The sequence below is a fragment of the Dermacentor variabilis genome, unplaced genomic scaffold (genome assembly GCF_050947875.1).
Source record: "Dermacentor variabilis isolate Ectoservices unplaced genomic scaffold, ASM5094787v1 scaffold_12, whole genome shotgun sequence".
NCBI lineage: Eukaryota > Metazoa > Arthropoda > Arachnida > Ixodida > Ixodidae > Dermacentor > Dermacentor variabilis.
Window position 1 is genome coordinate 47,716,992 of NW_027460280.1, and position 12,159 is coordinate 47,729,150.

Consider the following 12,159-nt stretch of genomic DNA (forward strand, 5'->3'; position numbering starts at 1 on the left):
ATCCACTGGCAAAATCCACAATGCAGATAGCTTTGGCATTCTGCTAAATGTTGCTTTCAATTCTAGCTGTTACAGCGTAAAAGTGAGGCGGGCTACTGGCATCAAGTGCACATGAACTCTGAACGTGGTGAGGTTTGTCTACAGATGAGGACCGGTTACGTTACTCACGTAACTGCGTTCACAGCAAGCACAGTTAATCTCAACCCCTGTCACAATCGTTACATGGATTCGCAGAGGGGGGTTGCTAGTTTGTGATGGAGCAGTTGGCAACAAAACTATGAGGGAACACTGGCAGCAAGCAGGTAATACAAGCAACCTGCGCACTATCATGGCCATTCTTTCAGCCAGCTCCCACAGCTTCTGCAAAGGATGTCTGTTACCTACAAGCACTCCAGATTCAAAGCCAGATGTAACAAAAATGCAGTGGCACTGCTGTGACATTCTGCACAAGCAAAGAAAATTTTTTCAAATCCTAATGCCATGACTTTCACAACAGAAGAGATTAGTAAATGTGGCCAAATTTTCAGTTACCTTGGAAAAATTGTAATTTGAAGTGGCTAACAGCAAAGATGAGGAGTGCTAACGTAGTTGTCTGCCCCTTTTACTTACACTATGTCTGTCTGCTTCAACCATGCAGCTTGTCTAATGGCTATTTTCCCATTACTTGGAAGGCCTTAACACTTACAGTAGAGCAAACTGTGCAAAGGAGCCGACATATACTATTGACATTATGTGTTTTATGTACGACCCAAGGTACCACTTGTTGCACATCCTTAACATGCAGAACTCCAACATGCGTTCCATCATGGGAATGTTCTGCAACAGCAGGTAGTGATTTTTACCAGTGACCACATGGTGATACTAGCTGCATCTCCTTTTCGGTACCTGCGCTGCAAGCTCACAATATAAAGTAACCATGGCACATGGAAAAATTGTGTAGCAAGTAATATGCAGCTGTTTATAGAGTTTGGTACACAGCTGTTTATAGCATATAGCATATACAGCTGTTTATAGCGTATAGAGTTTGGTACACAGTCAAGCCCACATGTAAGAGCAAACAACCTGCAATCATTACAAACGATGAAGGCATGTTTTTTTATCAATATGACACATATTTTCCCTTCATTTCATCAACTGACAACAAATAGATATACATACCGCTCTCGATCCAGGGGCTATGCTCTGTAGACTATCCAGGAGAAGTTCACCGAGTTCTGCAACATGTGTTTCAATGAATTCCTTACAAATAGGAGTTGGACAGTGGCAAATTTCTTCCAAGACGCGGTATGCCTTCTTTTGTACTCGACGGTCTGAGTCCTACAGGGTAAAAAAGCACAGCAAAACAAAAAAAAGACATCTAATAAATGTAAAAATAGGCAGGCTAAATATTTGTGGTAAGTGACTCGGCAGCAACTTTGGCCAAAAATTGAGGAGGACTACAAAAGTGAACTGCTCTACTATGCGAAATCAACTGAAGTCATAATGGTGTTTTCATCAACAACTTTCCTCCTAACAGAAACCCAAAACAGTATATTGTGATGAAAATAGCAGGTGGAAGGATGGTCTAGAAGATGATGCATTTAAACGTCGATCCTCACCTCTAAGTTGACCTTACTTAGCATGTACATGCGTTGAATATTCTCCGGACCCATCTTGCTGACTAGGGATCTTGCCAGGTCTAAAATTGCATGCCTGCAATATAAAGTCACAGTATATGGCACAAGTTTATCCATCAGAGCTACAGGGTGTCCCTTATCTCCCTGTCTAGAAATGGCACTATATATATATATATATACTTTGAAACTTACTTGCTATGAGAAGTAATCTGCTCATCTAACAGTTTTGCAGATGCACTAATGAAAAGTGCAGAGCAGAGCTGCAACAAAATGAAGATACTGTAGTACATTTGAAAAAGCACAAGCATTAAAAACACAAAAAGGACCTAAGATACCTGGTCATCTGCAATTCGAACAAATGCCTTGATGGTGTCATAGGCCGCCAGGCGGGTTCCTTCCTCACACTGTGATGGTGCCTCATTTGTATAGATATTGAACAAGATTGGCAGAAAGTTCTTCGCATATCTACTCATCTCTGGAACATTTTCCTCTGGAGTAAGCAGACAGGAGGAAAAGAAGATTTGATTATATGCTACTCAAGAGAGACATTTTGCATACAGATGTAGCTCAGTGAATACTCACCATTCAGAATGTTGCTGCTGATGAGGCGCCGCAGCGCAGACATGATGTCAAGCCTCAGATCTAATCGATTGACCAAGTAGGTGCCAAGTGTTCTGGCAATCCTTGGGAAGGACTGCAAGAGAAAATGGAAAATGTTTGGCAAGTGCATTCAAGCTTTTTGTATGCTATACCATGAATAATGCTTTAAGACAGAAGGCACGCCTGATGCAAAAAGGTAGCAGGTGGTTGTAAAGAGAAAATTTTCACTTTTTAATGTGATCGGCCCATTCTTAACCTACTTCCCCACTTGGTGGTTTGTATGATGTTCCTAGCCTCTTTACTCCAGCAATCTATCTAATAAAAAGAAAGATTTGAAAAACTTTAGTACTGGTTGGTACCGAACCTGGGTCCCCGATCACAGCAGTCCGATGCTGTATTTGCTCGGCCACATTCACAGGCTGGGCAATGAGGGATTAATTCTCAGCATTAGCACGCACCGGCACGCCATTGGTGCAATCTTGGAGGCCACGCCAAAGGAGGGGGAATCGCAAGGGAGAAGCCCGGCTGCAGTACACAACGAATTACTCCTCTTCTTTCACCTTACACATCTAGCATTAATTTTACACCTCTTGGCATTCTCACAATATACATAGGGTCCTTCGTTTTCAGATAAATCATGCTAATTTCCAAGTTTTTGAACCCCCGCAAAAATTTATGAAAATCAGTTTTAACCCGATTTCTACCCTAAGTTCCACCTTGTATACAAAATCAATGAACACTGCCCACCTTGTGACATACATCACATTTCTCAATTGCATACATGCGGTAATGTGCTAGGAACCAAACGCAGCACTGACTTTGCTCTGCATTGCGATTCGCGAACAGTAGCTGCGACATTGTGGGAGCATTTTTCCAAGTAAGGTATATTCAAGGGCTGAAAATGACAAGGATGAACAGAGAAATGATCGAAGTGCAAATGATAATGTACCGAATTTTTCCGCACATAACCCGCCACCACATATAACCCGCACCCCCAATTACTACAGCCCAGTGAGAAAAAACATAACCACGTGTATAAGCCGCAGAAATAACCGCATACAAAAACGCTCCAATCTTTGGGAAAACGGTCTCCATTTGCAGATGTGCAACTCATGCACATCGTATCTTCGGCGATCGGCTCTGGTCATCCATTCTTCGGCGATGATGACAAAGCTGGATTTACACGCCAGACATTACTGCGGACGAAGTCATGTGACAAGTGACGTGAATTAGATCACTTTGAAGCTAGCATTCACAGGACGGTGGATGACAGCACAGACCAAGCAGCCCTCACATGGGCAACCGCAATGGAGCAAACGCGACCGAGTTGAAAATCCCAGCGGTGATTTGGCTCACCACCATATTGCTTCGCATGGGCTGAAAAGGCACCACAGGAACAGCTGACGTACTATGAGCCAGCGCCACGTGCACAATTCGCTAACTACTAAACACAAAATGGCGGCCCGTAAAGGGGAGGAGGGAACTTCAACATGCAGGAGTGGGGAGAGGGTGGGGTTTCCTAGGGGATAACAAAAGCCCAAATGACGGAGAACTTTGCATTGAGGTGTGGCACACTTCAAGGTGAAATTCACATACAGTCGCCGACCGTTTATTCGGACCTCACGGGGACTGCGAAAATGTCCGAATAAACAGGTGTCCGAAAACGCAGATTAAAAAAAATGAAATCCTTTATTTCCACGCACTTATTCGGGCTCGGCAGTAGCCTTGGAAGAAATCGTGAATGCGCCGTTGCACGCTGTTCCGTTTACGCGCAATCAGATAAGCCTGAACCTCGGAGAGGGTCGTACGGTCACTATTGGCGGCTGAAAGCACAGTCACTGCTTGTACACGCTCCGCATGCGACGGCAGCGTAGCACATGGTGCATCATATTCCGACTCGGAGTCATCGTCCGGCGGTGCAGCCGAAACCTAACGAATGATCTTCCCGTCGTCGAGTTCTGCCCATGTCAATACAGCAGTGTCAGCACCTATGAAACTGTAAAATGAGACTGTGTCCGGAATCGCAATGCCACCACTGCGCAGGTCTCGCAGAACATTTTCCGCGTCAGTAGGGAGCACATCGGAAGGCGACAAATCTTACGCCTCCCGGCACCCGCTTGCCGGCATTCCCCAGCGCAGTCTGCGCGGGCACTGTCGGCGCCATTAGACCCTTGACGCGATGTTTACGTATGCCGCGTTGGATCACCGAAACCTCGACACAGCACACAAAGCAAACACCACCGTGCCGACACCAGTCGCACAAACGAAAAACTCGGCCTGCTCGCAGCGTCTTGCGCGAGGAAACAAATCAGCTGCTGGATTGTCTTGACATGGCGTAGTAAGCTGAAACCGGAACTGCTGCAGAGCCGCTCTATCTAACCAGGCAGAAACGATAATGAGCGGGGATTTCTAGTAGCGCCGCTTCGTGGGGCAGCAAGGAAGCTCCGTTCAAAACAAAAATGGCGTTCAGCAAGTCGAACCATGCACCGGTCAGAGTCGGTGCATGGTGCTCTCGACCGAGTTAGCTAAAGGAGTGTCCGAAAAATCAGACGAGAGGTTGCAAGGTGTCCCAACTTTCGGCAGTTGTTATACATTATAGTCTATGGGGAGAATGGTGGTGCCGCGAAGCTGACCGAATAATCGGGCATGTCCGAATTTTTGGAGTCCGGAAAATCGGTCGGCGACTGTATAGCCCACACCCCAACATTACTGTTAATTTTTTGACATCTTGGTGCGGGTAATACGTGCAAAAATACAGCATGTCAACAAGGGTTTGTACGATAATGAAAAGCATTACACGTCTTGCAAAGCGTGCCTGTGTGCAGTAGCATTTGTGTATTTTTTTTCCTTTGTACAGACAAGAAAGGAAGCAAGGAATCACCAAGCACGTTTTCTATTTCTTGTGTATGCGGTTCCTTTGAAAAGTTTAAATAATGCCTTTGAGTGCACCTGTTTATATTGAAAACATTTCTGTCCAAAAGATTGCTCATTATTCATTTGTGAATATTCACAAAAAATTCTCAATTCAGGCTGCTAGCCCACAAGAACCTCAATTTCTCACAGGTTTTCCACCATATAATACCTGATATTTACCTCCCACACCCCTTTGAATTAAAGAAAATGTAAATATCAAAAACGAAGGACTCTAAATATACATGAGTTTCATTATTACATGACATTAAACAAATCTTTACCAATCCTCACAAGAATGAATCTCTCACAAAATTACAAGTGCTAATTGAATGCTATTGTGTTAACAAACATTCCCAGGGGATGGGTTCTGCCTGAATTTTTTTTTCTACAGAGTCCATCTATCTAGAAGTGGCACTACATGCACTTACACAGTTGCTATGAGCCGTGTTTGGTGAAACGATAACGGCACAGCTGGCAATCAGTGGCCTTTACAAAAGCAAGGCTCTCCTGCACAACCAGCCAGACAGCCAGTTGCCAGAATTCAGCCCTTTGCCTGAACAGTAGGACTTTGTTCATACATATTGGAAAAAAATACAAGAAAAAACGTACTAACTGGGAAAACATATTATCTGAAGTCACTAAAAAATCTGGCAGACTCTACTGCAGTTAACATCTACGTAATCGGAGGCATGGCACTAATAATGTTGCAGCATGAAACACCAATACACTCACTTGGTGAGGCTTGAGTGACTCATGACATGCATTGTTTTTGTGGCTTCAGCAAGCTTACATATGCGCTCCTCAAATTCGGCCAGGACCAGCAGCTTCCTCTGCATATTCAGCGCAAATCGTCGAAGCACGAGATGCGACGCTAACATGTGTCAAGCTGGTGCGGCCCGAGAAGCGCGTTGTCATTTTCGTATTGCTTAATGGTTTAGGACAGCAATGGGAAACAAAAATAAAATGAGCTCGTAGGCCTAAATGGAACAGGGTGCCACTAAAGCAAAACATGATGCTCACTTTATGCCATCTGCAGCAGGGAACAGTGGCGCATTTGGGCTATCGCCTAATTGCCTAGCCATTCGTATAGCCTTAAAAGTTTCGCCTGACTCGTACATTGCGAAATTACTTCATAAGTTCAACATTATCAGCGTGAAATCATTGTGTTCCTACGGGCTTGCTCGACATTACAAATCTGATGCATCTAGGCCTAATAATACATTAGATAGTTTGGCGGGGCTGCAAGAAAACCATCCTTTATACAATACATGTAAACTTGAAAAGTTCAAACATGCTGCGCGAACTAGGGAAAACAAACGTTATAATTTCGCTTGCCATCTTTACTAAACGGATTGTCAAAAGAGAACACTGATATTTCCAAAATATTGTACGAAATTTTGTGCACAAGACACTTGAGATTCTCACAACAATCTGTAAGCTATACGGTTCATGCGATGTTTATTCTGGACAAAACTTTTTTGTTCTTCTTGAGTTGCTTATTACCCTAATCTCTGTATATCCTTGAGCTATTAACTCTGTAATCTAACTTTATTAGCAAGCTTATTCTTCTTTTTAATATATTCTGTTCAAACTGATATTTGTCAATGCTTACATATTTTCTATATGGTTGTCTTAATTGTTGTGCTAGACAAACAATTACTTTCTGTGTTTACTGTCAATGCACACATACTACTAATCTGTAACCTGTTTAGTCAGACCACACATACATACTACAAATCTGTAACCTGTTTAGTCAGACCACACATACATACTACAAATCTGTAACCTGTTTAGTCAGACCACACATACATACTACAAATCTGTAACCTGTTTAGTTAGACCACGGACCCAGTCAAGCCTGTTGAAGGCTTTTTGTCTGTGATCCTAAACATCCTGTAATGTTTGAAAAAAGTTTGTTTGTAAAAGCGTGCAGTGCACTTGCAATGGCCCCATGCAACACATTCTGTAATACAGATAGGTGAAGATGCTTATCACAATAGGGTTTGCAGCGATAACTGTGATAACTGGGCATACGGCAACTCACTAGAAGATTTGCTGGTACTGGAATAGAAAACTGAGTTCACGCTGGCATTTTCATGTGACATGGGCAGGTGAGCACTGGGGGGAAGCTGCTACAGCGAATAGCTACATGTTCTCAATCACACGCACCTTTTCTTGTTTACACGGGATTTAGCAGCAAGAAAACATTATCATACCATTGCAGTCTGACGATGTACTGAATATTGCTGCAAAAAGATTGTGTTTTCCGGTAACATATCAACCAGTAAAAAGAAAGCATAACTGTATTGGGTCATTTTCTTGTGTCCTCGAATGTGAACGTTGGTGCCGAGAAATTGGACAAAACTGGATCGTATCAACGAGGTTATACTGTACAGGGTCATCCACTCTTAGGTTGAACACTGCTCATCGTGTCCGCGCTCCGTGGGGTGCCAGTGCATCTGGCGCGGCGGTGCATCGAAGCGAAGCGGCACAGGCGCACACGGACCTCAGGGAGGCGCTTCGCGTCGTCTGCTACAGTGCTAGAGCGCGCCGCTCTGGCTTTGATGCAAGTACATGTCACTAAACGCAGGCGATCAAGCACGCCTCACTCACTGGAGCATTTTCCGGCTGGTTTTCTCTACAGCTTGCGAACAGTCTGCTTAGGCAATTTGCATGAACAGAAACGAGCTTCTCACCACATAAATCACTTAGCATTTTTTTTATGAGTGAGGAGTGTAAAAATAGTCATTTGTCGCGCTCTTTATTAGGCTGGGGCAATTCTATTTTACTCTCACAGCACTTGGTGTAGTGCACACCGAGAAACCTATCAGGCGCGCTCTTCTTCGTTGGATTCATCACGTGATGAGCCTAGCGCGCCGTGTCACGCATGTCATGATCCTAGAACGAATTTGCTTAATTTATTTAAGAAAACGACCGAAACTCGCAATAAATTTCACAGAAAGAGAGTGATTGTTCAATCATGTGTCATCATGTTTGCCATCTATTTTACCATTAAGGAGGGCAATAACATTACTTCGTCAGCAACTAAGAAGTGACATCCGCTGCTTCGCGACTCTCTTATTGACACGTTAATGTCACTAGTAGGGGCGCATGGAGTGCTTTACGCGATGTAGGAAACTGCTCTCCCCGGCATAGCAACTGATTTGGCAGCAATTTTACTTCCCCCTTTCATCTTTCTACATCCTATAAAGAATAAAATTAATTTTTGTTGTCACAGTTTCGATAAAATCACCGAAGCGATGCCGGTCTTTTGACGGCTACCTGACACGAGAAGTCACAGGAATCACACGAGGAATCGTCGGTCAATTATTTGATTACATTGATTAGGTGGAGTAAAACATGTAGCGCCGACGTTTTTTTTTTTGGTTGTATCCTTGGAGAAACAGCACGCAACATGCGAATGCTGTTTCTGTCCGCTTTGAAAAGGTAATTGGAGTGGAAAATTTATAATCTACATGTCTGTTTTCTAGCTTAAATTATGTCTTGCCGGGTAATTAAGTCGTTATTCGCTTCTATTTCATTTCAGTACTTCCTCGGAATAGGCCATATGCATATTCTCACTAGCATATAATAATTTGTTAATTGTACGGCATACATCCCAAAGTGACACATGGCCCCTGCGTTACGCCATAGAGGTGGGCACCGGATAAATTTGGAGAGTAGAAGGAATTTATTTTTTTTTTTTTTAGTGGCTGGGTGGGTGGGGCTAGGCTGAGTGGGTAAAACCCGAATATGAATACAGCACAGGAATGCTTGCCGTGAACAAGTGATGCTGTTGCTGTCGTGGGGAAGTCGCCGGTCCGCGTGTTGGACGAACGCGGGCACCATAATTAAACCTGCAGTCATGATGCCGGCCCGGTGTCATCTGCCGACAGCATGCCGGTGGTCCGCAAACGGGCTGGCCATTTGCAAAAGCCAAGCCTGGCCCAAGCCAGATTGCTGTGGTCGGGCCAGTCTACTTTTTAACTGACCATGGGTGTCAGCCCGATCTAACGCCGAGCCTTTTCTTTTGTTTTTGCTTAGGTCATGCTACCCCATCTTAGCTTAATATGCTGATGCGGTGCAGCCAACAGCTGCTCAACTTAGTGACTGGCCACTCACGAGTTAAAGATTCTGGGATGACTCGCCAAATCGAAAGACACCAGAGGTGTTTCCATTAAACGGATTTCTGTCGACTTGCATGATGAATTGCATTTTGTTCGGTTGCTGGTTGCCATGGCACTTTGGCGATAAAAACGCTGTAACAGTGGAGGATAATTTTATTTCCCCGGTGCACTTTCGGAAACTAGCCATGTCGCGGCTACCGGAAAAAGAAAGACGCCGCATTGTAGATCTGTGCCTACAAAACTATTCTCAACACGTTATATCGGAGATGACAAAGGGGCCACTGAAAACTGTGAAGAGAGATGGTGACTTCACTGAGTTTGTTTTATGGCTGAAATATCTCTCCCGTCAACGTGGAACTACGCCACATGTTTTCGTCAACGTTTTCGTCCATGCCTAACTTCGCAGAAATGTTTTTGTTAGTACACTGTTACGGTGTAACCAAGATCGGCACCAGTCAGAAGACGATATGACTTGTAGAGGTGGAATCGCCCTCGACAGTCATCTTGTTTGTGCATCGTTGTCTCTCTGGTAAATAGTGTGAATACACATTTGTATGTGACTTCTGCAACGTAACAATATGTCACTCGTTTCTTTCTTTTAGCTTCCTTGTCTTGCATCTTTCTCAATGATAGAAAACTGACGCGTCTATTATAGATTTTTTACTCATACCATCTATTAAAATTTGACAGAAACAGCATTCACCATGTTATGTGTTGTTTCTCCAAGGATGCAACCAAAAAAAAAACGTCGGCGCCACATGTTTTACTCCCCCTAATCAATGTAATCAACGCACAATGCCTCAATGTAGCATTTCACTGCTTTAAAGAGTTCACTTTGGTTTGGATAAGGGTCATCTCCATCTCGACGTCAGCCAACAGTTTCCTTTTTGAGCTCACGCTCCTCCAAAGAAGAGGCGGCACAGTTAATTTCCCGATCATTCCTCAATGCGACGGTCCTTTCTGTTCTCGTCCTCGTTCTGCCGCGCTTTCGCCCCACGGATCATTTGAAGCATCTTCTTGGTCAGCTTTACAGTCAACGTACAATTTTTCGGACTCTCTAGGGGCCACTAAAACTTCCGAAAAATTGGGCAGTTAAAAAAAAATGAATGCATGTCTTTTACCGCCCTTAAGGGCTCAAACTGCCACAGGCACGCGTCCAAAAATGCTCTGAAGTCCTGCCAGTACACTCAGGCATATCAGTGCTCGTACTGTGACAGGAGATGGCGGGTGCACGCGTGTAGAATTAAGGAATACATAATGTGCCCCGTGACAATTTACCCTTCCGGCGTTTGTTATGCTTCATCGCAATACTTTCGCGTATGCTTCACAGTGTAACATTTCTGTATTGAAGCAAAGGTGACTTTCGGGAACCGGCACTCCACAATGCACCAATCGCGAGGACCACAAAGGCAGAGTCGGTGCCATTGCTGACAACGTCGAATTCTTTCAATGAAAAACATGGCACCGAATGGCAAGAACCTTAATAGCGAATGTCGAAGCAGCTAGGCCTTGCGTTGTCGCAGTGGTGGCTACGGCTGGCAGCGGATCTACGAGCGAGAGCGCTGGTTAAAGACGGCAAGATAATCAAAACGGCGGTGTTGGCTTTTGTTGGTCGTTTCGGACCTGTGGTAGCGGCAGAAAGTCTGGAAAATCGGATGGCAAAGGCTTCTTGCATCCAAAATTTCAGACGTTCTTGTACATAGACTCTATGGGGTATGTGGTGGTGCCACGAAGCTGTCCGCATTATCGGGCATGTCCCAAAAATCGGGCGTCCAGAAAATCAGTCGTTGACTGTCCACTGGCAACTCCTCCAAGTACGACGGCATGGCGCCAAAGACAATTCGTTACGATTTCTCTCTTTTATTCGAGCCAGCATTCGGGCGACTTTCGTTTCCTTTCAATCAAATGACAGCTACTTTTCCCTGATAGAAGCACAAATTCTCTGAGGTTTCCCTGAGTATTTCCAGACTATTCAAAATCCCTGAGAATTCCTGGTTTTCCATGTTGGTAGACACTCTGGAGAATGCTTCACTGCAAGTAAATATTTGTCCAGGTACTCTGTCGACACTGGCGGCTACACCTCAGCAGGTGTGCATGGTGCTCAGAAATATTCATCATGATGTGCATGCTACTTTCTAAAGAGCTATTTCTATCAATAGTTATACAGGCAACCCTAAAACAATATGAGACATGTCCTGCTCGTTGCACTGACTGCTGCTGACCCTGTTGTGACTGTTCAACCACACACAGAAGCAGACAAATTTTGCTCAATGGTGCACAGGACTGAGTGTCAAAACATGGTCGCAGCCTCACAGGCACAGACAGAGAGCCTGGTGTACAATTTCAGATGCATGACACTGCTCATACTCCTGATGAAAGCAGCACAATGAGCTGTTACACAACGACCTCTCAGCAATGCAGTCTAGCCACCACTTCAACGTTTTGTTTACTCACGACTGCACTGAACACATGATACAGACAAAAACAGCGTCACTTCTCTTTCTTTCTTATTTAACATGCATCAAGGAAGCCTCATACCTCATTAAAATCTGTAGGACTAGTGCAGAAGCCAGGTAAAAGTGACCATATCTGCCTCTCCAAAATCTCATAGGCCTTGGTTACAGACGTGGGCTTGTCTGGAGCTTCAGCTGCAAACACGAGGAAAGATTTTAGGCCAATTGCGGTTAGAGGTTTGCCATGTGACATGTGCTTTATCTGCTATGTATGAAAATGCAACTATACTGCTACCGAAAGAAAAATCAACAGGCAAAACGTACCCAGCTCATGGAAAGCAGAGGCTAGTGGGAGAAAGTATGTAGTGAAGAAAGCAAGCCGTGTAGCCCTTATATTGTCACGCAAGACTGGCAGCATCCAACTCCTTTTGAAGTCTTGGCCCCTTTTAA

General features: G+C 44.3%; 1 protein-coding gene across 1 annotated transcript in view; it reads right to left on the minus strand.

The window, feature by feature from the left end:
* LOC142565850 (RRP12-like protein) overlaps positions 1–12,159 on the minus strand; it is a 63,754-nt gene that overhangs the window by 29,940 nt on the left and 21,655 nt on the right. Inside the window, exons 14-20 of the mRNA XM_075676399.1 lie at positions 12,034–12,152; positions 11,795–11,904; positions 2,199–2,310; positions 1,952–2,106; positions 1,809–1,876; positions 1,599–1,692; positions 1,159–1,317 (exon numbers count right to left, since the gene is read on the minus strand). Coding sequence (XP_075532514.1) covers positions 1,159–1,317; positions 1,599–1,692; positions 1,809–1,876; positions 1,952–2,106; positions 2,199–2,310; positions 11,795–11,904; positions 12,034–12,152 — 817 coding nt within the window. The remainder of the gene's footprint in view (positions 1–1,158; positions 1,318–1,598; positions 1,693–1,808; positions 1,877–1,951; positions 2,107–2,198; positions 2,311–11,794; positions 11,905–12,033; positions 12,153–12,159) is intronic.